The sequence below is a fragment of the Eucyclogobius newberryi genome, unplaced genomic scaffold (genome assembly GCF_026437365.1).
Source record: "Eucyclogobius newberryi isolate DKJ021-1_F unplaced genomic scaffold, fEucNew1.0.hap1 SCAF_21, whole genome shotgun sequence".
Classification (NCBI taxonomy): domain Eukaryota; kingdom Metazoa; phylum Chordata; class Actinopteri; order Gobiiformes; family Gobiidae; genus Eucyclogobius; species Eucyclogobius newberryi.
In genome coordinates, this window is record NW_027315846.1 from 28,148,610 (window position 1) to 28,168,087 (window position 19,478).

The 19,478-nt window shown below is 49.8% G+C and overlaps 1 protein-coding gene across 2 annotated transcripts in view; it reads right to left on the minus strand.

Annotated features, from left to right (window-relative positions):
* Window positions 1-12,261: 12,261 nt before the first annotated feature.
* Window positions 12,262-19,478, minus strand: part of msrab (methionine sulfoxide reductase Ab) — a 138,721-nt gene continuing 131,504 nt past the window's right edge. For both annotated transcript variants that reach the window (XM_072457303.1, XM_072457304.1), the window contains exon 5: window positions 12,262-12,396. In XM_072457303.1, coding sequence (XP_072313404.1) covers window positions 12,350-12,396 — 47 coding nt within the window. In that variant the 3' untranslated portion in view covers window positions 12,262-12,349. The remainder of the gene's footprint in view (window positions 12,397-19,478) is intronic.

Sequence of the window (19,478 nt, forward strand, 5' to 3'; positions counted from 1 at the left end):
CTCCGGCACTACATGACTCTCAGTATAAGACCTGTACAGGAACCCCAGGCACCACATTACTCTCAGTATAAGACCTGTACAGGAACCTCCGGCACCACATGACTCTCAGTATAAGACCTGTACAGGAACCCCCGGCACCACATGACTCTCAGTGTAAGACCTGTACAGGAACACCTGGCACCACATTACTCTCAGTATAAGACCTGTACAGGAACCCTCAACACCACATGACTCTCAGTATAAGACCTGTACAGGAACCCCCGGCGCCACATGACTCTCAGTATAAGGCCTGTACAGGAACCCCCGGCACCACATGACTCTCAGTATAAGACCTGTACAGAAACCCCCGGCACCACATGACTCTCAGTATAAGACCTGTAGAGGAACCCCCGGCACCACATTTCTCTAAGTATAAGGCCTGTACAGGAACCCCCGGCACCACATGACTCTCAGTATAAGACCTGTACAGGAACCTCCGGCACCACATGACTCTCAGTATAAGACCTGTACAGGAACCCCCGGCACCACATGACACTCAGTATAAGACCTGTAGAGGAACCCTCGGCACCACATGACTCTCAGTATAAGACCTGTACAGGAACCCCCGGCACGACATGACTCTCAGTATAAGACCTGTACAGGAACCCCAGGCACCACTTTACTCTCAGTATAAGACCTGTACAGGAACCTCCGGCACCACATGACTCTCAGTATAAGACCTGTACAGGAACCTCCGGCACCACATGACTCTCAGTATAAGACCTGTACAGGAACCCCCGGCACCACATTACTCTCAGTGTAAGGCCTGTACAGGAACCCCCGGCACCACATGACTCTCAGTATAAGACCTGTACAGGAACCCCCCGGCACCACATGACTCTCAGTATAAGGCCTGTACAGGAACCCCCGGCACCGCATTACTCTCAGTATAAGGCCTGGACAGGAACCCCCGGCACCACATTACTCTCAGTATAAGACCTGTACAGGAACCCCCGGCACCACATTACGCTCAGTATAAGATCTGTACAGGAACCCCCGGCGCCACATTACTCTCAGTATAAGACCTGTAGAGGAACCCCCGGCACCACATGACTCTCAGTATAAGGCCTGTACAGGAACACCTGGCACCACATTACTCTCAGTATAAGACTTGTACAGGAACCCTCGGCACCACATGACTCTAAGTATAAGACCTGTACAGGAACCCCCGGCGCCACATGACTCTCAGTATAAGACCTGTACAGGAACCCCCGGCACCACATTACTCTCAGTATAAGACCTGTACAGGAACCTCCGGCACTACATGACTCTCAGTATAAGACCTGTACAGGAACCCCAGGCACCACATTACTCTCAGTATAAGACCTGTACAGGAACCTCCGGCACCACATGACTCTCAGTATAAGACCTGTACAGGAACCCCCGGCACCACATGACTCTCAGTGTAAGACCTGTACAGGAACACCTGGCACCACATTACTCTCAGTATAAGACCTGTACAGGAACCCTCGACACCACATGACTCTCAGTATAAGACCTGTACAGGAACCCCCGGCGCCACATGACTCTCAGTATAAGACCTGTACAGGAACCCTCGGCACCACATGACTCTCAGTATAAGACCTGTACAGGAACCCCCGGCCCCACATGACTCTCAGTATAAGACCTGTACAGGAACCCTCGGCACCACATTACTCTCAGTATAAGACCTGTACAGGAACCCCCGGCACCACATTACTCTCAGTATAAGGCCTGTACAGGAACCCCCGGCACCACATGACTCTCAGTATAAGACCTGTACAGGAACCCCCGGCACCACATGACTCTCAGTATAAGACCTGTACAGGAACCCCCGGCACCACATTACTCTCAGTATGAGACCTGCAGAGGAACCCCCGGCACCACATGACTCTCAGTATTAGACCTGTACAGGAACCCCCGGCACCACATTACTCTCAGTATAAGGCCTGTACAGGAACCCCCGGCACCACATGACTCTCAGTATAAGACCTGTACAGAAACCCCCGGCACCACATGACTCTCAGTATAAGACCTGTACAGGAACCCCCGGCACCACATTACTCTAAGTATAAGGCCTGTACAGGAACCCCCGGCACCACATTACTCTCAGTATAAGACCTGTACAGGAACCCCCGGCACCACATTACTCTCAGTATAAGACCTGTACAGGAACCCCAGACACCACATTACTCTTAGTATAAGACCTGTACAGGAACCTCCGGCACCACATGACTCTCAGTATAAGACCTGTACAGGAACCCCCGGCACCACATGACACTCAGTATAAGGCCTGTAGAGGAACCCCCGGCACCACATGACTCTCAGTATAAGACCTGTACAGGAACCCCCAGCACGACATGACTCTCAGTATAAGACCTGTACAGGTAATCCAGGCACCACTTTACTCTCAGTATAAGACCTGTACAGGAACCTCCGGCACCACATGACTCTCAGTATAAGGCCTGTACAGGAACCCCCGGCACCGCATTACTCTCAGTATAAGGCCTGTAGAGGAACCCCCGGCACCACATTACTCTCAGTATAAGACCTGTACAGGAACCCCCGGCACCACATGACTCTCAGTATAAGACCTGTACAGGAACCCCCGGCACCACATGACTCTCAGTATAAGACCTGTACAGGAACCTCCGGCACTACATGACTCTCAGTATAAGACCTGTACAGGAACCCCCGGCACCACATTACTCTCAGTATAAGGCCTGTACAGGAACCCCCGGCACCACATGACTCTCAGTATAAGACCTGTACAGAAACCCCCGGCACCACATGACTCTAAGTATAAGACCTGTAGAGGAACCCCCGGCACCACATTTCTCTAAGTATAAGGCCTGTACAGGAACCCCCGGCACCACATTACTCTCAGTATAAGACCTGTACAGGAACCCCCGGCACCACATTACTCTCAGTATAAGACCTGTACAGGAACCCCAGACACCACATTACTCTTAGTATAAGACCTGTACAGGAACCTCCGGCACCACATGACTCTCAGTATAAGACCTGTACAGGAACCCTCGGCACCACATGACTCTCAGTATAAGACCTGTACAGGAACCCTCGGCACCACATGACTCTAAGTATAAGGCCTGTACAGGAACCCCCGGCACCACATTACTCTCAGTGTAAGGCCTGTACAGGAACCCCCGGCACCACATGACTCTCAGTATAAGACCTGTACAGGAACCCCCCGGCACCACATGACTCTCAGTATAAGGCCTGTACAGGAACCCCCGGCACCGCATTACTCTCAGTATAAGGCCTGGACAGGAACCCCCGGCACCACATTACTCTCAGTATAAGACCTGTACAGGAACCCCCGGCACCACATTACGCTCAGTATAAGATCTGTACAGGAACCCCCGGCGCCACATTACTCTCAGTATAAGACCTGTAGAGGAACCCCCGGCACCACATGACTCTCAGTATAAGGCCTGTACAGGAACACCTGGCACCACATTACTCTCAGTATAAGACTTGTACAGGAACCCTCGGCACCACATGACTCTCAGTATAAGACCTGTACAGGAACCCCCGGCGCCACATGACTCTCAGTATAAGACCTCTACAGGAACCCCCGGCACCACATTACTCTCAGTATAAGACCTGTACAGGAACCTCCGGCACTACACGACTCTCAGTATAAGACCTGTACAGGAACCCCAGGCACCACATTACTCTCAGTATAAGACCTGTACAGGAACCTCCGGCACCACATGACTCTCAGTATAAGACCTGTACAGGAACCCCCGGCACCACATGACTCTCAGTGTAAGACCTGTACAGGAACACCTGGCACCACATTACTCTCAGTATAAGACCTGTACAGGAACCCTCGACACCACATGACTCTCAGTATAAGACCTGTACAGGAACCCCCGGCGCCACATGACTCTCAGTATAAGACCTGTACAGGAACCCTCGGCACCACATGACTCTCAGTATAAGACCTGTACAGGAACCCCCGGCCCCACATGACTCTCAGTATAAGACCTGTACAGGAACCCCCGGCACCACATGACTCTCAGTATAAGACCTGTACAGGAACCCCCGGCACCACATTTCTCTCAGTATAAGACCTGTACAGGAACCCCCGGCACAGCATGACTCTCAGTATAAGACCTGTACAGGAACCCCCGGCACCACATGACTCTCAGTATAAGGCCTGTACAGGAATCCCCGGCACCACATGACTCTCAGTATAAGGCCTGTACAGGAACCCCCGGCACCACATTACTCTCAGTATAAGACCTGTACAGGAACCCCCGGCACCACATTACGCTCAGTATAAGATCTGTACAGGAACCCCCGGCGCCACATTACTCTCAGTATGAGACCTGCACAGGAACCCCCGGCACCACATGACTCTCAGTATTAGACCTGTACAGGCACCCCCGGCACTACATTACTCTCAGTATAAGACCTGTACAGGAACCTCCGGCACCAGATTACTCTCAGTATAAGACCTGTACAAAAACCCCCGGCACCACATGACTCTCAGTATAAGACCTGTACAGGAACCCCCGGCATCACATTACTCTCAGTATAAGACCTGTACAGGAACCCCCGGCACCAAATGACTCTCAGTATAAGACCTGTACAGGAACCCCCGGCACCACATCAATCTCTTTATAAGGCCTGTGCAGGAACCCCCGGAATCACATTACTCTCAGTATAAGACCTGTACAGGAACCCCCGGCACCACATTACTCTCAGTATGAGACCTGCACAGGAACCCCCGGCACCACATGATTCTCAGTATTAGACCTGTACAGGCACCCCCGGCACTACATTACTCTCAGTATAAGACCTGTACAGGAACCTCCGGCACCATATTACTCTCAGTATAAGACCTGTACAAAAACCCCCGGCACCACATGACTCTCAGTATAAGACCTGTACAGGAACCCCCGGCACCACATGACTCTCAGTATAAGACCTGTACAGGAACCCCCGGCACCACATTACTCTCAGTATAAGACCTGTACAGGAACCCCCGGCACCACATTACTCTCAGTATAAGGCCTGTACAGGAACCCGAGGCACCACATGACTCTCAGTATAAGACCTGTACAGGAACCCCCGGCACCACATTATTCTCAATATAAGGCCTGTACAGGAACCCCCGGCACCACATTACGCTCAGTATAAGATCTGTACAGGAACCCCCGATGCCACATTACGCTCAGTATAAGATCTGTACAGGAACCCCAGGCACCACTTTACTCTCAGTATAAGACCTGTACAGGAACCTCCGGCACCACATGACTCTCAGTATAAGACCTGTACAGGAACCCCCGGCACCACATGACTCTCAGTATAAGGCCTGTACAGGAACCCCCGGCACCACATTACTCTCAGTATAAGGCCTGTACAGGAACCCCCGGCACCACATGACTCTCAGTATAAGACCTGTACAGGAACCCCCGGCACCACATGACTCTCAGTATAAGGCCTGTACAGGAACCCCCGGCACCGCCTTACTCTCAGTATAAGGCCTGTACAGGAACCCCCGGCACCACATGACTCTCAGTTTAAGACCTGTAGAGGAACCCCCGGCACCAAATGACTCTCAGTATAAGACATGTACAGGAACCCCCGGCACCACATCAATCTCATTATAAGGCCTGTGCAGGAACCCCCGGAACCACATTACTCTCAGTATAAGACCTGTACAGGAACCCCCGGCACCACATTACTCTCAGTATGAGACCTGCACAGGAACCCCCGGCACCACATGACTCTCAGTATTAGACCTGTACAGGAACCCCCGGCACCACATTACTCTCAGTATAAGGCCTGTACAGGAACCCCCGGCACCACATGACTCTCAGTATAAGACCTGTACAGGAACCCCCCGGCACCACATGACTCTCAGTATAAGGCCTGTACAGGAACCCCCGGCACCGCATTACTCTCAGTATAAGGCCTGGACAGGAACCCCCGGCACCACATTACTCTCAGTATAAGACCTGTACAGGAACCCCCGGCACCACATTACGCTCAGTATAAGATCTGTACAGGAACCCCCGGCGCCACATTACTCTCAGTATAAGACCTGTAGAGGAACCCCCGGGACCAAATGACTCTCAGTATAAGGCCTGTACAGGAACACCTGGCACCACATTACTCTCAGTATAAGACTTGTACAGGAACCCTCGGCACCACATGACTCTCAGTATAAGACCTGTACAGGAACCCCCGGCGCCACATGACTCTCAGTATAAGACCTGTACAGGAACCCCCGGCACCACATTACTCTCAGTATAAGACCTGTACAGGAACCTCCGGCACTACATGACTCTCAGTATAAGACCTGTACAGGAACCCCAGGCACCACATTACTCTCAGTATAAGACCTGTACAGGAACCTCCGGCACCACATGACTCTCAGTATAAGACCTGTACAGGAACCCCCGGCACCACATGACTCTCAGTGTAAGACCTGTACAGGAACACCTGGCACCACATTACTCTCAGTATAAGACCTGTACAGGAACCCTCGACACCACATGACTCTCAGTATAAGACCTGTACAGGAACCCCCGGCGCCACATGACTCTCAGTATAAGACCTGTACAGGAACCCTCGGCACCACATGACTCTCAGTATAAGACCTGTACAGGAACCCCCGGCCCCACATGACTCTCAGTATAAGACCTGTACAGGAACCCTCGGCACCACATTACTCTCAGTATAAGACCTGTACAGGAACCCCCGGCACCACATTACTCTCAGTATAAGGCCTGTACAGGAATTCCCGGCACCACATGACTCTCAGTATAAGACCTGTACAGGAACCCCCGGCACCACATGACTCTCAGTATAAGAACTGTACAGGAACCCCCGGCACCACATTTCTCTCAGTATAAGACCTGTACAGGAACCCCCGGCACCACATGACTCTCAGTATAAGACCTGTACAGGAACCCCCGGCACCACATGACTCTCAGTATAAGGCCTGTACAGGAATCCCCGGCACCACATGACTCTCAGTATAAGGCCTGTACAGGAACCCCCGGCACCACATTACTCTCAGTATAAGACCTGTACAGGAACCCCCGGCACCACATTATGCTCAGTATAAGATCTGTACAGGAACCCCCGGCGCCACATTACTCTCAGTATGAGACCTGCACAGGAACCCCCGGCACCACAGGACTCTCAGTATTAGACCTGTACAGGCACCCCCGGCACTACATTACTCTCAGTATAAGACCTGTACAGGAACCTCCGGCACCAGATTACTCTCAGTATAAGACCTGTACAAAAACCCCCGGCACCACATGACTCTCAGTATAAGACCTGTACAGGAACCCCCGGCACCACATTACTCTCAGTATAAGACCTGTACAGGAACCCCCGGCACCAAATGACTCTCAGTATAAGACCTGTACAGGAACCCCCGGCACCACATCAATCTCTTTATAAGGCCTGTGCAGGAACCCCCGGAACCACATTACTCTCAGTATAAGACCTGTACAGGAACCCCCGGCACCACATTACTCTCAGTATGAGACCTGCACAGGAACCCCCGGCACCACATGATTCTCAGTATTAGACCTGTACAGGCACCCCCGGCACTACATTACTCTCAGTATAAGACCTGTACAGGAACCTCCGGCACCATATTACTCTCAGTATAAGACCTGTACAAAAACCCCCGGCACCACATGACTCTCAGTATAAGACCTGTACAGGAACCCCCGGCACCACATGACTCTCAGTATAAGACCTGTACAGGAACCCCCGGCACCACATTACTCTCAGTATAAGACCTGTACAGGAACCCCCGGCACCACATTACTCTCAGTATAAGGCCTGTACAGGAACCCGAGGCACCACATGACTCTCAGTATAAGACCTGTACAGGAACCCCCGGCACCACATTATTCTCAATATAAGGCCTGTACAGGAACCCCCGGCACCACATTACGCTCAGTATAAGATCTGTACAGGAACCCCCGATGCCACATTACGCTCAGTATAAGATCTGTACAGGAACCCCAGGCACCACTTTACTCTCAGTATAAGACCTGTACAGGAACCTCCGGCACCACATGACTCTCAGTATAAGACCTGTACAGGAACCCCCGGCACCACATGACTCTCAGTATAAGGCCTGTACAGGAACCCCCGGCACCACATTACTCTCAGTATAAGGCCTGTACAGGAACCCCCGGCACCACATGACTCTCAGTATAAGACCTGTACAGGAACCCCCGGCACCACATGACTCTCAGTATAAGGCCTGTACAGGAACCCCCGGCACCGCCTTACTCTCAGTATAAGGCCTGTACAGGAACCCCCAGCACCACATGACTCTCAGTTTAAGACCTGTAGAGGAACCCCCGGCACCAAATGACTCTCAGTATAAGACATGTACAGGAACCCCCGGCACCACATCAATCTCATTATAAGGCCTGTGCAGGAACCCCCGGAACCACATTACTCTCAGTATAAGACCTGTACAGGAACCCCCGGCACCACATTACTCTCAGTATGAGACCTGCACAGGAACCCCCGGCACCACATGACTCTCAGTATTAGACCTGTACAGGAACCCCCGGCACCACATTACTCTCAGTATAAGGCCTGTACAGGAACCCCCGGCACCACATGACTCTCAGTATAAGACCTGTACAGGAACCCCCGGCACCACATGACTCTCAGTATAAGGCCTGTACAGGAACCCCCGGCACCGCCTTACTCTCAGTATAAGGCCTGTACAGGAACCCCCGGCACCAAATGACTCTCAGTATAAGACATGTACACGAACCCCCGGCACCACATCAATCTCATTATAAGGCCTGTGCAGGAACCCCCGGAACCACATTACTCTCAGTATAAGACCTGTACAGGAACCCCCGGCACCACATTACTCTCAGTATGAGACCTGCACAGGAACCCCCGGCACCACATGACTCTCAGTATTAGACCTGTACAGGAACCCCCGGCACCACATTACTCTCAGTATAAGGCCTGTACAGGAACCCCCGGCACCACATGACTCTCAGTATAAGACCTGTACAGGAACCCCCCGGCACCACATGACTCTCAGTATAAGGCCTGTACAGGAACCCCCGGCACCGCATTACTCTCAGTATAAGGCCTGGACAGGAACCCCCGGCACCACATTACTCTCAGTATAAGACCTGTACAGGAACCCCCGGCACCACATTACGCTCAGTATAAGATCTGTACAGGAACCCCCGGCGCCACATTACTCTCAGTATAAGACCTGTAGAGGAACCCCCGGCACCACATGACTCTCAGTATAAGACCTGTACAGGAACCCCCGGCACCACATGACTCTCAGTATAAGACCTGTACAGGAACCTCCGGCACTACATGACTCTCAGTATAAGACCTGTACAGGAACCCCCGGCACCACATTACTCTCAGTATAAGGCCTGTACAGGAACCCCCGGCACCACATGACTCTCAGTATAAGACCTGTACAGAAACCCCCGGCACCACATGACTCTCAGTATAAGACCTGTACAGGAACCCCCGGCACCACATTTCTCTAAGTATAAGGCCTGTACAGGAACCCCCGGCACCACATTACTCTCAGTATAAGACCTGTACAGGAACCCCCGGCACCACATTACTCTCAGTATAAGACCTGTACAGGAACCCCAGACACCACATTACTCTTAGTATAAGACCTGTACAGGAACCTCCGGCACCACATGACTCTCAGTATAAGACCTGTACAGGAACCCCCGGCACCACATGACACTCAGTATAAGACCTGTAGAGGAACCCTCGGCACCACATGACTCTCAGTATAAGACCTGTACAGGAACCCCCGGCACGACATGACTCTCAGTATAAGACCTGTACAGGAACCCCAGGCACCACTTTACTCTCAGTATAAGACCTGTACAGGAACCTCCGGCACCACATGACTCTCAGTATAAGACCTGTACAGGAACCCCCGGCACCACATGACTCTAAGTATAAGGCCTGTACAGGAACCCCCGGCACCACATTACTCTCAGTGTAAGGCCTGTACAGGAACCCCCGGCACCACATGACTCTCAGTATAAGACCTGTACAGGAACCCCCCGGCACCACATGACTCTCAGTATAAGGCCTGTACAGGAACCCCCGGCACCGCATTACTCTCAGTATAAGGCCTGGACAGGAACCCCCGGCACCACATTACTCTCAGTATAAGACCTGTACAGGAACCCCCGGCACCACATTACGCTCAGTATAAGATCTGTACAGGAACCCCCGGCGCCACATTACTCTCAGTATAAGACCTGTAGAGGAACCCCCGGCACCACATGACTCTCAGTATAAGGCCTGTACAGGAACACCTGGCACCACATTACTCTCAGTATAAGACTTGTACAGGAACCCTCGGCACCACATGACTCTCAGTATAAGACCTGTACAGGAACCCCCGGCGCCACATGACTCTCAGTATAAGACCTGTACAGGAACCTCCGGCACTACATGACTCTCAGTATAAGACCTGTACAGGAACCCCAGGCACCACATTACTCTCAGTATAAGACCTGTACAGGAACCTCCGGCACCACATGACTCTCAGTATAAGACCTGTACAGGAACCCCCGGCACCACATGACTCTCAGTGTAAGACCTGTACAGGAACACCTGGCACCACATTACTCTCAGTATAAGACCTGTACAGGAACCCTCGACACCACATGACTCTCAGTATAAGACCTGTACAGGAACCCCCGGCGCCACATGACTCTCAGTATAAGACCTGTACAGGAACCCTCGGCACCACATGACTCTCAGTATAAGACCTGTACAGGAACCCCCGGCACCACATTTCTCTCAGTAAAAGACCTGTACAGGAACCCCCGGCACCACATGACTCTCAGTATAAGACCTGTACAGGAACCCCCGGCACCACATGACTCTCAGTATAAGGCCTGTACAGGAATCCCCGGCACCACATGACTCTCAGTATAAGGCCTGTACAGGAACCCCCGGCACCACATTACTCTCAGTATAAGACCTGTACAGGAACCCCCGGCACCACATTACGCTCAGTATAAGATCTGTACAGGAACCCCCGGCGCCACATTACTCTCAGTATAAGACCTGTAGAGGAACCCCCGGCACCACATGACTCTCAGTATAAGGCCTGTACAGGAACACCTGGCACCACATTACTCTCAGTATAAGACCTGTACAGGAACCCTCGGCACCACATGACTCTCAGTATAAGACCTGTACAGGAACCCCCGGCGCCACATGACTCTCAGTATAAGACCTGTACAGGAACCCCCGGCACCACATTACTCTCAGTATAAGACCTGTACAGGAACCTCCGGCACTACATGACTCTCAGTATAAGACCTGTACAGGAACCCCAGGCACCACATTACTCTCAGTATAAGACCTGTACAGGAACCTCCGGCACCACATGACTCTCAGTATAAGACCTGTACAGGAACCCCCGGCACCACATGACTCTCAGTGTAAGACCTGTACAGGAACACCTGGCACCACATTACTCTCAGTATAAGACCTGTACAGGAACCCTCGACACCACATGACTCTCAGTATAAGACCTGTACAGGAACCCCCGGCGCCACATGACTCTCAGTATAAGACCTGTACAGGAACCCTCGGCGCCACATGACTCTCAGTATAAGACCTGTACAGAAACCCCCGGCCCCACATGACTCTCAGTATAAGACCTGTACAGGAACCCCCGGCACCACATGACACTCAGTATAAGACCTGTACAGGAACCCTAGGCACCACATTACTCTCAGTATAAGACCTGTACAGGAACCTCCGGCACCACATGACTCTCAGTATAAGACCTGTACAGGAACCCCCGGCACCACATGACACTCAGTATAAGACCTGTACAGGAACCCCCGGCACCACATGACTCTCAGTGTAAGACCTGTACAGGAACCCCCGGCACCACATTACTTTGACCTTTCTCAAACACACTGACATATTTGTCTTTCCACATGGTTGTTTCACTGCATCTGTCGGGTTTAAATAGTGGAAGCTCCTCCCCCATGGAGCAGTTATGCATCATTCATACAAAATGTAACTCAACTTTGTCAATGTCTTGTCTATGTTTTCTATTTATTTTACAATTCATGTGATAAATAGTGTGATTTTTTATGGAAAACCCTAAATTGTCTTGGTGACCCCAAACTTTTGAACTGTAGTGTCATGTGGGCCCTGGTCAGTGGCCCTCAGGCAGACCCCGGTCCCCTTTAGTCCACAATAGCCCTTGGGGACCTTCTTGAGGTACTGCTGGTGGTGGTCCTCAGCGTAGTAGAAGAGTGTCAGCTCAGCCACGTCTGTGGTGATGGAGCCCAGGCCCTTCTGCCACAGCCTCTGGAACCACACATGAGACAGTTAAACACACACAACATACACAATATACACAACATACACAACACACACAACATACACAACCTACACAACACACACAACATACACAACATACACAACACATACAACACACACAACATACACAACCTACACAACACACACAACATAAACAACATACACAACACACACAACACACACAACACACACAACATACACAACACACACAACACACACAACATAAACAACATACACAACACACACAACACACCCAACACACACAACATACACAACCTACACAACACACACAACATACACAACATACACAACACACACAACACATACAACACACACAACACACACAACACACACAACACACACAACATACACAACACACACAACACACACAACACACACAACATACACAACACACACAACACACACAACACACAAAACATACACAACACACACAACACATACAACACATACAACACACACAACACACACAACATACACAACACACGCACAACACACACAACATACACAACACACACAACACATACAACACACACAACACACACACAACATACACAACATACACAACACACACAACACATACAACACATACAACACATACAACACACACAACACACACAACACACACAACATACACAACACACACAACACACACAACACATACAACACATACAACACATACAACACATACAACACACACAACACACACAACACACACAATACACACAACACACACAACACACACAACACACACAACATACACAACATACTTTATGATTTTGAAACAGAAAATTGAATGCTACGCAAACAATATTTCATTATTTTTGACCAGACCAGACATTCCCATCTCGAACTTTTGACTTTTAGAAAGAACAACCCATTAAATTGTAGAAAACATTCATTCAATTATATTGTAAATCTGGACACTGTTTTTAGAAACAGCCAAGCTCCAAGTGCCGCCCGCCGCAGGGTCCAGGGTCTCTCTCTCTCTCTATATATATACATATATACATACATATATACATATATACATACATATATATATACATACATACATACATATATACATACATACATACATACATACATACATACATACATACATACATACATACATATATAGATATTTTATATATGTATATATGTCCATTTTCTACCGCTTGTTCCCTTTCGGGGTCGCGGGTGACTGGAGCCTATCCCAGTGACTTCGGGCCTTAGGCGGGGTACACCCTGGACTGTGGCCAACTCGTCGCAGGGCCAACACTATGTAATTAGAGTGTTTATTTTACCATTATTGAGTGTCTGCGTGATTACGTCACGCAGACACTATATGTTCTTGTATTTTCCATGATTTTCATTGAGCCAGTTTCAACTCCTTAACGCTTCAACCGATTTCAACATGTTATACCTCATTGTGATCGCTTTCACAGTAGTGCGTGTGCTATTACTTTTGACATTTGAAAAACTTGTACTTTTTACAGAATTTTCAAAAGTATTAGTACTTTTTCCCCATTAAATGAATTTGGCATTATGAGTGTCTGCGGAATTCTTTAGACTTTATTCTTTAGGCTTTATTCTTTAGAATTTTGTGACGGAGCCAGTCGAGCGAGAGAGAGAGAGAGAGAGAGAGAGGGAGAGAGAGAGAGAGCGAGAGAGAGAGAGAGAGAGAGAGGGAGAGAGAGAGAGAGAGAGAGAGGGGAGAGAGGGGAGAGAGGGAGAGAGGGAGAGAGGGGGGAGAGGGGGGAGAGGGGGAGACGCAGACACTCCAGCAATGGCTTCAGCCATGGCAGATTTTCTAGTTATTAGTATTATTTTGTCTTGCGCTAGCTGTTTTTATTTTATTTTATCTTTATTTGAGGTTCTGTCTATAGGAGATTTTGTTTATAAGAGTTCTTCTATTAAGAGTATTTTTAAAACTTCCTATAAGTTACCTGTCCTTTTCCTCTGTATCAACCTGCGTTGCAACAATGAAATTTCTTTTGTAAATTTTATTGTAACTTTCCTTACAATAAAGGAATATCTTATCTTATACATACAGTATATATATATATATATATATATATATAGTGATATATATATCACTGGCAGGGCGTCCATAAGATCCATAAGTACATCAAGGACAAGGCTGCTACAGATGACCTGCTCAGTGAATGTCTCAGAGCATGAGGTGCTGGTGGGACCATCATGGGAGGACACGCCCCTACATGGGGGAAGACACGCCCCTACATGGGAGGACACGCCCCTATATGGGAGGACACGCCCCTACATGGGAAGACACGCCCCTACATGGGAGGACCCGCCCCTACATGGGAGGACATGCTCAGGTTGGTGTGTCGGGTTCTACAGTCCTGTGTGACTACTCTGTCCACAAGGACAGGTGTTTTGCACCTCTGGTATTTTTTCCGATTCCTTTCTGAGCAGTGCTCATGTATTGATCCATTTGATGGTAAAAAGCTGCTGATGTTATTGATTTGATGTGTTAATGTTCAAGTCTGAGTCCATTATTACCCCCAGATTTATAACTTGGTTTGTAGGTTTTAGAGTGAGACTCTGGAGGAGACGCTGACACTTTCTCTTTGTTTCTGTGACAAAGACGATGATTTCAGTCTTGTCTGAGTTCAGCTGGAGAAAGTAGTTCTGCTCCACACACTGACTCTGGCACCAGCAGGAGGCCCTCTGGAACCAGTAGGAGGCCCTCTGGCACCAGCAGGAGGCCCTCTGGTACCTGCAGGAGGCCCTCTGGTACCTGCAGGAGGCCCTCTGGCACCAGCAGGAGGCCCTCTGAAACCAGCAGGAGGCCCTCTGGTACCTGCAGGAGGCCCTCTGGCACCTGCAGCACTCTGGCACCAGCAGGAGGCCCTCTGGCACCAGCAGGAGGCCCTCTGGCACCCTCTGGCACCAGCAGGAGGCCCTCTGGCACCTGCAGGAGGCCCTCTGGCACCCTCTGGCACCAGTAGGAGGCCCTCTGGCACCTGCAGCCCTCTGGCACCAGCAGGAGGCTCTCTGGCTCCAGCAGGAGGCCCTCTGGCACCAGCAGGACTCTGGCACCAGCAGGAGGCCCTCTGGGACCTGTAGGAGGCCCTCTGGCACCTGCAGGAGGCCCTCTGGCACCAGCAAGAGGCCCTCTGGCACCTGCAGGAGGCCCTCTGGCACCCTCTGGCACCAGCAGGAGGCCCTCTGGCACCAGCAGGAGGCCCTCTGGCACCCTCTGGCACCAGCAGGAGGCCCTCTGGCACCAGCAGGAGGCCCTCTGGCACCAGCAGGAGGCCCTCTGGCACCCTCTGGCACCAGCAGGAGGCACTCTGGCACCTGCAGGAGGCATCGCTGAAAAAGTCTATTTTTGATTGAAGACTTCTCTAAGACCTTTTTGGGCAGAAAATCTCAGATCAAGTCTCGTGATGATTTATGAATTTAAGATTTGGCTAAAAATGTACTTTCCCCTGGTTTGGTGTAGCTATCTTATTAGTTAAGTTCTGGTACACAAGTCATGACAACACAATGTCATGACAACACAATGTCATGACAACACAAGTCATGACAACACAAGTCATCACAACACAAGTCATGACAACGCAATGTCATGACAACACAAGTCATGACAACCCTCAACTCTACTTCCTGCACATTCACATTTTCATTTTCCTACATTTTCTTCACAAACTGCTACTTGACTCTGACACATGTTTACCACATGTTCTGTCCAACCAAACTAAGTCCAGAAAAACAGGACCTTCTCTCTCCCTCATCTCTCTCCCCCTCATCTCTCTTCCCCACTCTCTCTCCTCTCTCTCTCCCTCTCTCTCCCCCTCTCTCCTCTCTCTCTAATCTCTCTCTCCCCCTCTCTCCTCTCTCTCTCCCTCCTTCACTGTGTCACTGTGTTCTTGTTTGTCAAAGTCCTCACAGACACATCCTTTATAGGTCACATATTCTCCTTTAAGTCTGCTCTTGGACCTTTGCTTTAGCATCGCCGTGAAAAGGTGCGAGTGCCTTTTGTTCATTCAAATCAATTTAACGGAACTTAAATCAGTCACACAGCATCGTCATGGAAGCGTCGTCATGGAAGCATCTTCAGAACCTCACAGTTCGGACAGCACATTTGACTCTCATTTGGATTCAGTGGGGAACCAAAACATGGACCCATGGACATTTCCCTCCTGTCCAGCTCAGAGATGAGACAGGCACCAAAAGCCTTATTCCTGCAGCTCTGAGCCACTTTGAGAAGGAGACGAGCATTCGGCACATCGACGCTCTAGCACCATGAATAATTAACCCGCAGCAAGAGTGTCTTCTGCACGACTTTGACTTCCTCAACTGGAGCTGAGGTCGGTGGGGGGAGAATGAGGATGGATGGAGGCGCTGAGGAAGAGAAAGGAGGAGAAGAAGAGAGTGCGTTGTAATGAAATTTGAAATTTGCATAACATCAAAGGCTTGTGTAGCCGAACCGCCACGGCAGCCCCCCTCCTCAGAGACTCAGACTGGAGGAGGGGCTTGAGTTCTTTAGCAGTGGATGAACAAAAGGGTTTAAAGAACCAGTGCAGACATAATGTGTACTGTACCCTCTGATACGAGAGAGACCGCTCTCATAATGAGTGTGAGAGGCAAAGGAAGGGGTGCAGAGGATGAGGAGGGAGGTAACAGAGTGCAGAGGATGAGGAGGGAGGTAACAGAGTGCAGAGGATGAGGAGGGAGGTAACAGAGTGCAGAGGATGAGGAGGGAGGTAACAGAGTGCAGAGGATGAGGAGGTAACAGAGTGCAGAGGATGTGGAGGTAACAGAGTGCAGAAGATGAGGAGGGAGGTAACAGAGTGCAGAGGATGAAGAGGGAGAGTGCAGAGGATGAGGAGGTAACAGAGTGCAGAGGATGAGGAGGGAGAGTGCAGAGGATGAGGAGGTAACAGAGTGCAGAGGATGAGGAGGGAGAGTGCAGAGGATGAGGAGGTAACAGAGTGCAGAGGATGAGGAGGGAAAGTGCAGAGGATGAGGAGGGAGAGTGCAGAGGATGAGGAGGTAACAGAGTGCAGAAGATGAGGAGGGAGGTAACAGAGTGCAGATGATGAAGAGGGAGAGTGCAGAGGATGAGGAGGTAACAGAGTGCAGAAGATGAGGAGGGAGGTAACAGAGTGCAGAGGATGAAGAGGGAGAGTGCAGAGGATGAGGAGGTAACAGAGTGCAGAGGATGAGGAGGGAGAGTGCAGAGGATGAGGAGGTAACAGAGTGCAGAGGAGGAGGAGGTAGAGCTCCTGTGTTATGGAATCAGCTTTGTCCATGTTAAAGAGGCGACACAGTCTCTTCATTTAAGTCCAGGCCTAAAACGTTCCTCTTTGAAATGACTTATGGTCAGACCAGTTAGGAACAGAAATATAAAGCTACAGTTTCAGCTCCGCTGCCCTAGGAGCAACTCTGGGGGAAGTATGGCAGCTTGAGCACTATCCTCTGATAAAGACTACTTATTTTATCAAACTATATTTAATATTTGAAGTTCACTTTCATTCCGTTCATTCTTTTTCTTTTCCCACTTCCCACCGGGAGTGGAACAGACACATCGATGACTTGTGGACCCAGATGATCCTCTCCTGGAGAAGCGGTCTCTACCCCACATGGACGGTCCTTCATCTGCCTGGAAGAACTGGTTCTCCTCCTGAAGAACTGGTTCTCCTCCTGATGAACCGGTTCACCTCCTGAAGAACTGGTTCACCTCCTGAAGAACCGGTTCACCTCCTGAAGAACCGGTTCACCTCCTGAAGAACCGGTTCACCTCCTGAAGAACCGGTTCTCCTCCTGAAGAACCGGTTCTCCTCCTGAAGAACCGGTTCTCCTCCTGAAGAACCGGTTCACCTCCTGAAGAACCGGTTCACCTCCTGAAGAACCGGTTCTCCTCCTGATGAACCGGTTCACCTCCTGAAGAACCGGTTCACCTCCTGAAGAACCGGTTCACCTCCTGAAGAACCGGTTCTCCTCCTGAAGAACCGGTTCTCCTCCTGAAGAACCGGTTCTCCTCCTGAAGAACCGGTTCACCTCCTGAAGAACCGGTTCACCTCCTGAAGAACCGGTTCTCCTCCTGAAGAACCGGTTCTCCTTATGTCTAAGGACAGGGGACCATGGGACATTTGTCTAAGGACAGAGGACCCTGGAACATCGCCCCTCGTCCCTATGAACATTGTTTAATCAATTTTTCTTTTTTTTTTTTTTGTCGTCCTCCGAGACAACCGCTATTTTTGGCGTTACAAAATAAATTGAATTGTATTGAACTACACACTTTATTTACTACACAGTATAAACAAACTTTATTTACTACACACTTTATTTACTACGCACTCTAAACAAACTATTTACTACACACTCTAAACAAACTTTATTTACTACACACTCTAAACAAACTTTATTTACTACATACTTTATTTACTACACACTTTATGTACTACACACTTTATTTACTACACACTTTATGTACTACACACTTTATTTACTACACACTTTATTTACTACACACTTTATGTATTACACACTTTATGTACTACACACTTTATGTACTACACACTTTATGTACTACACACTTTATGTACTACACACTGATGTGAAGGGCAGTGTTAATGTGCAGCACATTTATCTTTAGCCTCTTTTCTCGGCTCGTGTGCAGATGTTATACTCAAGCATAATCGACGTGTGCCGGGGTCACAGGGGTCACAGGGGTCACAGGGTCGTCCTCTCATCTCGTCCCCCCCTTTTCTTTCTCCACGTCATGTTCCCAGCTGCAGTGCCTATTTGGCCTCTGACCCTATGCTCAAGGCCAAGGTTGAGAGGTTGTTGCCACAGTAACAGAGCAGCACCCCCGAGTGACCAATGAGCCCTCGTCCCAAAGTGTCGGATGAGCCCACGTCCCAAAGTGACCATGTCATTTCATCCAGGCCACGGCACCAACACTCGAGGCCGGTTCAGACGAGATTAGGTATATTTCATATTCATATATTTCATCATTTCATTGCTGTCATTTTTTGTATGATCCACACGGGATAAACACACTCTGAGACATTTTGAAGCAACGTTAGCTTCAG